Genomic DNA, 12,586 nt, shown 5'->3' with positions numbered 1-12,586 from the left:
TGAGGACAAGCTAGTCATAAGGATAGTGCTGTTTTTCCAGTCCACCAACTATTATTTGCCAGTAAGCTATGACTTCTTTTGCTTTCTTCCCTATGGCCTTTGCTTTCTTACACGGTGCTAGATAAATGCAGGTCTCTGTGGAATCCAGACAGGATGAAATCCTTGAGGAAATTAAATTCCTCTCTTGGTTTGAGGATGGAAGGAATCAAATGTGAGCCCCAACAATATGGACAGGCCAGGACCCTATACAGTATCCAGCGCATTTTCTTATCAAAGCCATTTTTTCCCCTGTGCAGCCTGCAGTGATTGACATCTGTGTGATACTCCCCATCCCAAAGAAAAGCTTTTTTCTCTGGCTCCCTTGGGACCAAGTTGGAGCAATAGCTGTATAAGACACTAACATGGCTCTGGACCTGCAGCCCAGACAGGAAATTGCTTCTCACATTTTTCCCCTGCTACCTGTTTTGTTGTTTGGGGTTGACAAATCTCAGATGTGAGAGGCCTGACCTCCTCTCCAGCCCTAAGTTTTTCAGCCATGGGGTCAATCCACTCTTCCCTATATATGTTCTTAGTCTGATGAAAAAGGTGAACTGCAATAACCTTTCAGGGTTCCTTTTTTTCTGTGTCAGGCTGATGTTTCTGATAACAGGGAATCCATGTGCCTCTATCAATTAAGTGAGCTTAGCATTAAACTGTGAAGCAGCTTTCAACTTTGAGTGGTAGCTGCATGACTATCTGAAACCATCATGATAGTGTTACAGAATATTTTTGTTTAGGAAGATGGCCTTGAATAAGCTGTTGAATAAGAGCTGCCTGTTGACAAATTGTCTCTATGTCAGGCAACTATAACTTGGACCCACTCCCAATAGGTTCCTGGCCATTGTTGCAGAAGTTTAGAGGAATCCCTATTCAACTTTTGACATGGGAGCATACCTGAAGGCTTCCACAAAGAATACAGTTTGTTGTCTGCCATCAATTATTAGCTGATTGACATTTTATCACTTAAATTTTTGCTTTTAAATGAAAAATGACCTGTTGAAGTTGCTTGGATGTTTGGATTGGAACTTTGACCTAAAATACATAATTTTTTGTTTCTTTGGCATTTTTGCAATTACTTTTATATTTTTTTAAACTAAAATTAATGATATTTTCTTGGGCTCATGCATATAGAGTTAGGGAAGTAACAAACTGCTGATAAACCTACTGATAGAATTGATTTGGGGTATTTCTTTCCTAGCGTTTGTCTCATAATAATGAAGAGAACTGTGTTCATCCATTCTAACCATATTAGAGATGTAAGTTCTGTGTACTATACAGTAAAGAGCTCTTCCTGAGAAGCTGATGATCTAAATAAGGAAGGGAAGTGAGGGGAACGGAACAGGTTAAGTGACTTGTCACTGGTCATACAGCATGTCAGGGGCAGGGTGGTAAGGAGGAGATCCTAACTCTTTCAAACCTGTCTGATGTGTGGGTCCCTGGGTCACACTTTTCTGTTTTATGTCCTAATCCAATCTTTTCTATATAAATGACTATGTTAAAAGAAGCATCCACAGGCCAAGGACTGAGCAGGGAATAGAGTAAGAACTCCTCTTGATGGGGCTAATTAGTGTGGGTATTGCTGCGTGCAGCTATCAGCTTTTAGTGGTCCATGCTGAGCTTTTCATTTCCCAATGTTTTTCAAAGGTTACAGGATCCAAAATGTATGCCTCTTTGAAACTGCAAAATAGTGTCTCAGATCTGCCTGTGACCTTTAATTATGCCTGCTGAGAAGATCACTTTTGGCAATATTCACACAGTTGGCTGGACATAGAGAGTGGATAAAAAATTACTTTAGTGACTTAGAGATAATTCTGACAGTGTTACAAACATTCCTTTTCTCTGTAATACAAGATGTGTTTGGGAGTGTTGTGTAAAAGTTAATAGAAATCGTGTTTAAATAACACAGTCACTTAGATTGATGTATTATTTATTCAGATGCTGAACAGCTTACCCTTCCTTCCCCTCTACTCATCATCCAGGTGGGAGGGAGTTGCACTCAGTACATTCCCTTTGAAACAGCAAATTTCATTCTGCTTTGCAGTAGAGCCCAAGTCCACAAAGAGACTTTGGTGCCTGACTCCCTTGACTTTAGTGGGAGTTAGATGTCAGAATGACTCAACAAACTTGATCCCCTTTATGTTACTTTGGCTGTGAGAAAGAACTCTGTTATCAGTTGTAGACAAAGAATATTAAGGGAGTAGTTTCACAGTAGGAGCCTTGGGTAGTAATTCTGGTTTGCAGTACCCTGCTCCTCACCCTCCTCTTCCACTCATTCTTCCTCTGTGCTACTGTGAACCCATCCCCTCACTCCTGCCAGTGCAGCTGTTTGCATGCTTCTCTCTGAGTGAGAGCAGAAAGTGAACCTGGCCTCAGAAGCAGACAGAGGTGGTGATTTGTTTCTTTCCGAGTTATTTTTAAGTTAGGTGATTTCCTTTATCACAGTCACAGAACAGCCACATCTGCAATTATGCTGATAGAGCTGAGGGAACAGTGAGTACTGGGATTGCCACCAAGAATTTATCTTGTGAAACCACAACCTGTGCCGTGAGGGAAGGGGTTGCCAACATAGAACTAGCACCTGCTGTAATAAGGCAACCAAAAGGAGCCTTAGCACAAATGGGGACTGGGCCCACAGACACCACAAAAACATACCAACCATACCAACAATGGACATGCTTCCACAGTTTAGATTTCCTTTTTTTTTTTTTTTTTTTTTTTTTTTTTTTTTTTTGAAATAATGCACAGAAAGGGCTAAAAAAGTGGGAACTTCACTGTAATGTCACGTGAAGGAACCAGGAACTCTTGCTGTTCAGATGCTCCTTGTTTCTCTAGTCCTTTGGGAATGGCTGATGTTTGCCAGGCAACCAAGAAACTTGTTATGAAAGGAGGACTCAGGAAGGTGGCAGTGGCTGTGGCTGCTGCAGTTTTGCTCTCATGAAGAACATACTGCCAGCTTTATTTTCATGCCTCTTTCTGGCATTACAAAAACGTGTTACAAATTTCACAGAGGAGGGGGAGAAAGGAAGAAAAGGGGAAAGGGCCAAAGTATGCTGGCCTAGGGCTCTGCAGTTCTGTTTGTCCTCTGATACTCTTCCAGCTCTGTTTTCCTGTCTATGGCAAGTTGCAGCTCCTGCTTGATGAGTTGGATCTGCTTCTCCAGTTCTGTGAGCTCTTGGATCACTGAGGTCCTAGCAATATTAAGGGAATCTGCTTTCCCATTGGTTGTTAACGAAGCTGGAGTCTCTCTCCTCACCTGAGGCAGGGGGATGTCTTGGTGCTTTTGGATCATCGTTTCATTTTGCTCTTCATCAGTGCAGATATATTTTTTCCGGTGACAGTTGCCTGGATTGGCCGTATTCCACACGGCATGCTGACTATTCCCTACATGGGACCTGAATAGAGATGAGAGAGTTAATACAAAATCATAGCCTCCTCTTGTGTGTATGCAACCCTTCCTGTGAGTCATTCCACTGAAAAATATGATGCTGCTATTATGAATTATATATAAATATTATTTCTTTATCCTTAGCATTATTTTCCTCAGAAGCATAAATTTGGGAATGCAAATGGCCAAACTTTTGTGATAAACTATTGGCAGAGACTGAAACAGAATCATGGAGTTCAAGTTCCTGCAAACTCTGTTGCCTAGTGGGTTACAGTCCCCTTAATTCCAGCTCAGGGAAATATAAGTCCTCCTCCAAAGCTTTCTGAAAGTTTATGTGGCTGCAACATCCAAGTTCATTACAGTGTCAGTTCTTTGTGCTTCAATACTCTGTGCTAGCTTGAGAATTTGTTCTCAAGGAGGCAGAAGAAGGCTATCTAGAGTTTTTGTGAACAGATTAAGGAGAAAATGTACCCTTTGCACTTAATGCAACTACAGGCCAGTCAGTCTCACCTCAATGCCATCTGAAAGGTGATGGAGCAGCTCATCCTGGATGCCATCTCCAAGCATGTAGAAATAAGAAGGGATCAGGAGTAGTCAGCATGGATTCACAAAGAGGAAATCATGCTTAACCAAACTGATAGCCTTCTATGGTGGAATGACTGGCTGGTAGATGAGGGGAGAGCAGTGGATATCATCTCCTTTGACTTCAGGAAGGCTTTTGACACTGTCTCCCATGACATCCTCGCAGGCAAGCTGAGGAAGTAGGGGTTAAATGAGCAGACAGTGAGCTGGATTGAAAACTGGCTGAATGGACAGAGTTTAGTGGGTTGTGACGAGCGGTGCAAAAGTCTAGTTGGAGGCCTGTAGCTAGCAGTGTCCTCCTGCGGTCAATACTGAATCCAATTCAGTTCAGTTTATTCATTGATGACCTGGATGAAGGGACAGAGTGCACCCTCAGCAAATTTGCTGATGATGATACAAAACTGGGAGAAGTGGCTGATACAGCAAGGGCTGTGCTGCCGTTCAGAGGGACCTGGACAGGCTGGAGAGGTGGGCGGAGAGGAACCTCATGAAGCTCAACCAAGGGAAGTGCAGGGTCCTGCACCTGGGGAAGAATAACCCCATGCACCAGTACAGGTTGGGGGTTGACCTGCTGGAAAGCAGCTCTGCGGAGAAGGTCCTGGGAGTGCTAGTGGACACCAAGTTAACCATGAGGCAGCAATGTGCCCTTGTGGCCAAGAAGGCCAATGGGATCCTGGGCTGCATGGGAAGAGTGTTGCCAGCAGGTCGAGGGAGGTGATCCTACCCCTCTACTCAGCCCTGATGAGGCCGCATCTGGAGTGCTGTGTCCAGTTCTGGGCTCCCCGATGCCAGAGAGACATGGAGCTCCTGGAATGAGTCCAGTGGAGGGCTACTAAAATGATTAATGGACTGGAGCATCTCTCCTATGAGGAAAGGCTGAGAGAGCTGGGACCGTTCAGCCTGGAGAAGAGAAGACTTAAGAGAGATCTTATCAGTGCGTTTAAATAACTGAAAGGAGGGTGTAAAGAGGATCGGGCAGGGCCAGACTCTTGTCAGTGGTGCCCAGTGACAGGATGAGAGACAATGGGCACATATGGAAACACAGGAAGTTTTGTCTGAACACGAGGAAAAACTTTTTTACTGTTAGGGAAACAGAGCACTGGAACAGGTTGCCCAGAGAGGTTGTGGAGTCTCCATCCTTGGAGATATTCAAAAGCTGTCTGGACATGGTCCTGGGCAATGTGCTTTAGGTGACCCTGCTTGAGCAGGGGGGTTGGACTAGATGATCTCCAGAGGTCCCTTCCAACCTCAACCCTTCTGTGATTCTGTATTGTCCGTTGAATAGCTGCTTGCACTTTGGAGGGAGTGAACCTGATGACAGGATTTCTCAGACCTTGGAGTAAAGAAACATGAGCTTCCTGATAGAATAAATAGAGTTTGGAATTTTCAGTCTGGGAGAGGAATCTTGATATTAGTCTCCGTTCGGGAGCTACGTTTCAAATGTTTCAATGTTCTCCTTTGGCAAAGTCTTTCCAAAATATTTTGATTAAAGTTTTTTTTTTTTTTTTTTTTTAAAGCATTTCATCACCCCTTTCTTGGTAACTTCTCTTTACAGCCCTTTCAAATTAGGGTGTTTCCCTGGATTTCTCCTAAGGACTCTTTTCTGTATAGGGAACATTGTGTGCTCTCTGCTCTTCACCTGGAAGGTAAGAAGCACTCAGTTTGCCCACACTGGAAAGAAGCTTGGCTTTCCTATCTGTTTTACCTTTTCTGAGTAATCATTTTATAAATTCAGATTGAAACTCTGAAGTAGTTGCTATGAAAACTGCTACATCATAGAAGTCTTATGTGGGTATCCTTCCTGAACAAAATGCCCATTAACATGAACCTACCAATCTATAGGTAATGAAAATGATTAAAATTTAAGGAGTGGAATTGCTGAAAACCACTGATTTGAGGAAGAGTCCGGAGCTGTGTGCAGATACTTTCCTAATCTTGCCTTTAGAGAATAGAGTTGGAAAGTGGAAATTCCCTTAAAGAAAGAGGCTTTAGGCAAGCCAGAAGCTTGCAGCACTAGCCTAGAGCACAGTCCAGCAGGCTAAGGGACCCCAACCAGAGAAGTACATGTAGGATTCTTCGGTTTTGTGTAGATCAGTTGTTTTCTCATGCTACAAAATGAAGGGCAGGAAGGCTCTCCAGTCTTGTGCTAAGTTGGATGTGTGTTTTGTGATACAATTATGTTAATCCCCTGAAGAAGTCAAAACAAACAAGCACCTCTTAAGGACATTTCAGACAGGAAATAGGATTAGACCTGGGAAGTAGAAAGGGGCAAAGCATTCCCAGGGCCAAGAACAAAAGGCCACCACACTGCATTTTCACACAGATAGCCAGAGGCCAATTCAAAAGAGCCATGCAGCAATAAGGGTCTCCACAGAGCTTAAAACACAGAAATCTGAGGGACTGGAAAGCAAATAGTGTTCTGGTGATGGTGCATCTCTGTGTCACCTGGGTTACACTGAGTTTGCTCCACATCATTGCTGATAGACAAGAGATACTAGAGACATAAGCTGTGTTTGTCAGCTGGGACTGCAGGTTAATATCAGCTGGGGAGCTCACCTCAGAGAAGGAAGTCACATGGAGATTTTGAGGGTGGGCAAAAGAAAGGCCCAGTAGACAGGGGTAAGGCGTCAAGGCAGAGAGCTTTAGTTGTGTTGTAGCAGTGGGAATCCAGAAAAAGTAGTCTCAGATTTTCTATCATTTGCCCCCAACAGAGATGATGTTGAAGTAGATAAATACTAGAGCCTCATCACCCTTGGCCTAAGACAGAAGGTGGTGTAGGAGCAGCTGGGGTTGCTGTGTAGCCAATGGAGCCTGGCACCATGAAGAGAACTACCAAGACTGAGGATTATCGCTGCTCCTTGCACAGCTGTAGTGCATGCGAAGGCTGACCTCAGAGGGTGAAGAGGGAAAGAAAAGCATGAGCAGCTGTGATGCCTGTTTGTGAGCAGGGTGGCAGGATGGCACAGGAAGGCCTTGAGGGCTGTGTGCCCAATGCTGTGACCTTGCTGTCTGGTGGGGAGGCTCTGCAGAGCCTGTGGAGCCCCAAGTCTTGGGCAGCCTTGTGCAACAGACTTGCCTTGAAGCAGAAATATGAGCAGTCCCAGAGATGCTGCAACTCCCTGGTCTTGTAAATATTTCTCAGTGTTGAACTACTAATCCATAGCTTCTGTTCTTCTCCCCCAAATCAAAAGACAGCTTTTTGATAAAGTTTTAGAAACTGACATAGCTTCTACTGCTTGTGCTGGAGGCTGTTCTGTCTGGGGCTATGGGCAGGTGACTTTAACAAAGGCCAGTGTCCACTTCTGAACACTGTCAAGTAGATGAAAACCCTTACAGCTTGGCCACTGATGCTCTGCAGTCTTCAGAGTTTAAAGATCTTTTTGTAAAGCTATGACCTAAAAAAACCAAGGCAGTTTCCTCCCTGAGAAAAATAGCAGTAACATAATACAAATTCTTTCCACCTCTTTTCTACTTCGTGGTGCTTTTAATAATTCCACAGCTTCCAGGAGGAATAAAAGAAAGTGTTATAAGATAATTGATTGGAGAGCACTGGGCTGTACCTTGACACATTAGTATTCATTACAGCTAGGTCCAATGTTACCAGGTTTCTTGAGTTAAATTCACTGCAATCCAGTTCAAATGGCAGCTCAGACCATGAGGAGCAGGGAATGGGTGGGTGTACATGCATGCACACATGCACGTGCGCACATACACACGCACGCATGCATGCACACTGGCTGCTGCGCAGGCAGGGATATTTTAGGAGCAGCAGCACTTCCTCATTCTTAATGAGGAAAGAATATTTTTGTGGTTCCTTAGTGTGGGCTTTATGGCCATCTCCTTGTGTTAGGGAACTTCTACACCGCTCGTTATCTGGCAAATAATTCAGCTGGTGCTTTTTGTACCATCAGTGATAGAGAGTTGGGGGTGTGCGTGACTGTGAATGCTGCTGCTTCAGTGAGCACCCAGTATGTGGAAGAAATGTCCTGCACCAGTCAGCTCCTGTTACTGCTGCTCAAGCACAAGGAGGTGCTGCACTGGGGTTTTTGTGGGGTGATAAAATGAAGGAAAAAAATGAGGAAATTAATTGTATATGTCTTTATGTACTTGTCTTATGTAGGCTGTCTAGAAGCCTACTGTTTACTTCTTACATTTCCTGCCATTGATGCAGGAATAACAAACTAAACAAAACAGGTTTATGTGTTTTGACAAGATTGAAGTTTCTGGGGAATTCAGTCATGCCAAATATCTAGACACAGCCTGGAAGAAGTTGCTTTTCTCTTGTCTGTGCCTCCTCTTCAGGAAAGCAATACTGTTACCTATACCTTTTAAAAGTGCCCTAATAGTTTTCAGTGAATTAGCAAATGTTTAGTTTTAGGAAAATGTGTTGTATATTGGTAGCTATAGAGAAGTAAGATTGTCTGTCCTTCAGAAGACCTGGGCTATGAAAGCAAAGAAGTTTTGTTACCTATTTTTTTCTCCAAGAGTTATTTGAGACAGAGGTTTTTGAGGGACTGCATATTCTTTTTTCAGCCTTTTCATTTCAGAGCTGGTGTTTGTGTGAAAAATTTTCTAACATACATACCCCCTGAGCTCTCCTTCACTGTGAAGCTATCTCACAGGACCCCTGGTTACCTGCTAGTGTTTTAGTATATGAGCAAATAATTCTCTAAAAACAAGGACAGCAGATTTCACAAACTTCAAAGCCTCTGCTTAGCTTGGGGTTGCTTTATGAGCCATATGGGAAATCATAAAAGAACAAAATTTCTAGAGTCAATAGTTGGTATCGGAAACAATTTGTTTCTACCTTACCCCAGAGTGTTATCTGTCCTGTTTCCTTTTTATTGGTCTATTATCTTTCAGGTATGTTAGACTCATAAGTAGGTATCCAGACACAATGTATTTCATTTCAAAGTAAATTTTGTAGTTTGTTTTTTAAGGCACGTGGAACTTCCTACCTCTTTTCTACTCGTTTTGTCTTAGGTTGGCGTTTGTCCTCAATAAATGAACTGTTCAGGGCATGATGTAATCTCTGCAGGGAAAAGAAGAAAATGAATTAGTAAACACAAGATTAAAAATAGCTCCATAAATGCGTAAACAATTTTTGGCTTTGTGTGATCTACTTGAGCATAAATTATTTTGCACGTTCAAGGATACCAACAATGCCTGTGCTTTGTCATTACAAGTTCATTTCTCCACAGTTCCTGAGGAAGGGTAATTTGAAGGGTGGATAAGTAGTTTGCAAACACTCCTTGGTGTTAGAATTCCTCGGGAAAAAGGATGGATCTTAGCAAACTTTGTTATGTTCTAAAAGATCTCTTTCACTGTACTACTCAAAAGTTCTTCTTGTGCCTTTTGCTGCAAAGTAACTTCTTTCAAATGCAAACACCTACAGCAATGTCCCCGTACTATTTTCCTTAGAATAATGAAGGAAGTTACCCAGTACTTGTGTGTCCACCAAAGGGCTGGGAACTCGTTACAGGGAAATAAAATCTTCTGTTGAGCCAGCCCAGCAAAATAACATTGTTGTTTCTGGTGTCTAAAAGGAGCTGTAAGGTTAATAGTACAAGTGGAAAGATCCTGTCTGCAGGCTTTGCAGTTGTGAATATTTGAACTATTTCCTTTGTGCTTCTCATTTTGTCATTTCTCATTTGTCATAATCCTCTTCAGATTGCAACAGCTGCTGTCACACTTCAAATGCCAGTCACCAGTGCCTTTCTTACAACCACTAACGTACTGCTATTGCGAGGCATAATCCAGCACAGGTTCAGAGGGCACTGTACTGTTAGGCAATATATTAGAAGTATTGTGTAATATTTTGTGTAGTCCATAAATGCCTTAGCATTCTGACAGTGACCTGTTTATGGTCTCTTATGTTACTGATACCATGAAAAAATGAAAACAGAATAAACCCTGGTTCTGGTGACTGCAGAAAGGGTCTGACTTATGTGGTCTGCTGTGATTCTCAGGGTCTTAAAGCACCGTGCAAGCTCAGATGCCATCACTATATGTAGAATTGGAAACTACACTTGTGTAGGTGATATCCTTAGACAAATATTGGAGGAGGACTCACTGGCAAGGTAGCAGGTTTTGCAAGAAGAATTCTGGATCTCAGAATGGGCACAAGTCAACAATACTGTTCAGCTACAACAACATTTTACTGGGATGGATAAATAAGAGTAAAGCTTATGAGATATGAAAGACAGTACTTCTGTACCAATCCATTTCATCTGGTGAGACCTTATCTTAGCACTGAGCCATAAATCAGGCCTTCTTGAACAACAACATGACTTTGATGTAGTTACTACTAAATACATACCTGGCTTGTATGGAGCCAGTACTTCAGCTTGGATTTCTTCTTGATTCGTGGTAGAAGTAGTCTGTACACTATGTGTTCCCCAATGGTAGTGAGAATGGACAAGCCAAATCCAATGCACAACATCACAAAGAGTCCGGAAAAATGTTTGATGCCCATTTGCAGTGTCTGTGAAAAAAAATAAGAGTGAAGTGGGCTGTTAGTGTATTTTAACAGATCCTTCTGTTTTCTCATTTGGAAATGTGGTCTGATTGAATACAAAGTGGTGATATATTGCAGAGTAGTCTGGATTTTATTCATAGTAAAGACTTTCCTGCATGGCCATTTGAAAGCTTGCTGTCCAGTCAGAGCAAAGGAATTCCTGTAATTCCTGTAACTGGAATGAGAATCAGGCCAAAGACCAGGAAATATTTTCCTTATACTTTTTCCCTAATGAGACTAAGTGTTGAACCATGAGAATCCAGTACTTGTGGTGTCTTTGCACTTGAATTTAGAGGAGCTTGACAGAACACAGTAAGTGAATTGTAGAGCAAATCTTTAGTCAGCAGTGAGCTAAGACTGACTGTTCCTGCTTTCTGGAAATTGATCACTAACTGCCCTTTTCATGTTTTGCCCTTGACAGAAGGTCACGAAAAAAATGTTTCTAAGTAGTAGCACAAATGTGGCATCTCTCCATTCCCTGAATTAACAGGACTAATTTCTGTTAGCTGGGAAGCCTGACTGCAATTATGAAAAACAGGAACATTCTCACTTTGTTTTCTCCCTCCCCACTTTTCATGTAGAGGAAGAAGCCTTTAGTCTCTTTGAGACTCTTACTGAGTCTCAGATTTGAGTCTTACTGGCATTAATCATGTTTGAAAGCTTAGCAACCATGTACTGTGGCAATCTGTACCACACATACCTGCACTGCAGTGCATGGGTTGGGTTTGCGTGCTATGTATAATAATAGTACCATTATTCACATACCCTGTGCCTTTATGGTTATGAGTTTAACAAGAATTAAAAATACTTCCTAATAATTACTGCCCACAGACTAGTTAAGGAATATTTCAAAGAATTCAAATTTTATCTGTGTATCTCTATTAAATAATGTGAGTCAGTAAACAGCCAAGCAGAAAAGTTAGTTCAGCAGCACTGAACAGATGTTGCTTGGGTAGGACAGTGTGTTAGTGGATGACATCTGAGATACTATCCCACTGAATAACTGACCTGTCTGTGCCTTGGTTTTGTTGTTAATTTGTGCCTGTATGTGCATGTGTGAGGGGGTTGTGCTTTTCTATGACTACATCTGTGTAGTCCAGAAAAAAAACTGGGCCTAGTTTGAAATTAGATACATAACAGAATGTTTGATAAATCCTGTTATGAGGTCATCTCCATGCCAAAGATTTGATTAGTGATGAATACACTGAAGTTGAAGGCTTGAAAGTCTCTTTATGTACTTCTGTTTTCTTAACAAGATAGAGCTTCAGCAGTCTAGCAGAGTGTGAGTTCTTGTATCTGCTAGCACTGGCAGTGAACTGTTATTTCAGGGATTCTCTGCCAAAAGTAAGCTGTTTGTCCAGAAGTGTTGAACAGAATTTCTGTGTTCCTGTACCAGGGAATAAACATTTGAAAGGCTATTATGGGGATGTAAAAGCAATTTCTAAAGAAATCTGCTGCAGTATGGAAAGGAAAGCAGAAAAACACTAGAGAGTGTTTCTGGGAGAAAAGGGCATCAGTCTCAAAATAATGATTTTCTGATATTGACAGTTCAACAATTCAGCCTAAAAGTGAAAGTTCTTTCTCAGCACTGTAATTTTTTCTTAGTAGGAACCTGTTATCCCATATTTTGTTTTTCCAGTTAGCAGAACAGGAGGAGGGGAAAAAACCCTCTGAGGTGGTAATACTTTAAACGACTCCAGCTGTTTGAGTACTAGCAGAGTGTATACAGAAGCCTGGAAAATCAGTAATGATGTAATGAAAGACTCCTCTTGTCAGTCCTATAATCTAATTTCCATGATGGTAGAAGGGCCATAGTTTAAAGAGCAGGACAATAATTTTCCAGGAACTGTGATTTAAATATCCCCATCTAAAGGACAGCAATAGGATTGCTAGAGCCCTGCAACAATGCAAATGAAGTATGATGCAGAATTGCCCTAGGAATTTAAGCTCAGAGGCTGGAGTCCTGTGTTGGTTTGTGAGCCAGGATATTATTGTAGATACTTGAAATCTAAAATATTTAATTGGATGTAGTGTTAGTTGGTCTGTTTCTTTTTTTTGACTGT

At 42.0% G+C, this 12,586-nt stretch overlaps 1 protein-coding gene across 1 annotated transcript in view; it reads right to left on the bottom strand.

The window, feature by feature from the left end:
• Positions 1–2,749: 2,749 nt before the first annotated feature.
• The window catches only part of GRIN3A (glutamate ionotropic receptor NMDA type subunit 3A), an 80,201-nt gene continuing 70,364 nt past the window's right edge, over positions 2,750–12,586 (bottom strand). The window contains exons 7-9 of the mRNA XM_067315445.1: positions 10,326–10,490; positions 8,965–9,038; positions 2,750–3,431 (exon numbers count right to left, since the gene is read on the bottom strand). Of these exons, the coding sequence (XP_067171546.1) occupies positions 3,095–3,431; positions 8,965–9,038; positions 10,326–10,490 (576 nt within the window). The 3' untranslated portion in view covers positions 2,750–3,094. The remainder of the gene's footprint in view (positions 3,432–8,964; positions 9,039–10,325; positions 10,491–12,586) is intronic.

Source organism: Apteryx mantelli, chromosome Z (assembly GCF_036417845.1).
Source record: "Apteryx mantelli isolate bAptMan1 chromosome Z, bAptMan1.hap1, whole genome shotgun sequence".
NCBI lineage: Eukaryota > Metazoa > Chordata > Aves > Apterygiformes > Apterygidae > Apteryx > Apteryx mantelli.
The sequence above is the reverse complement of the archived record's forward strand: the minus strand, read 5'-3'. Positions and strand labels throughout refer to the sequence as shown.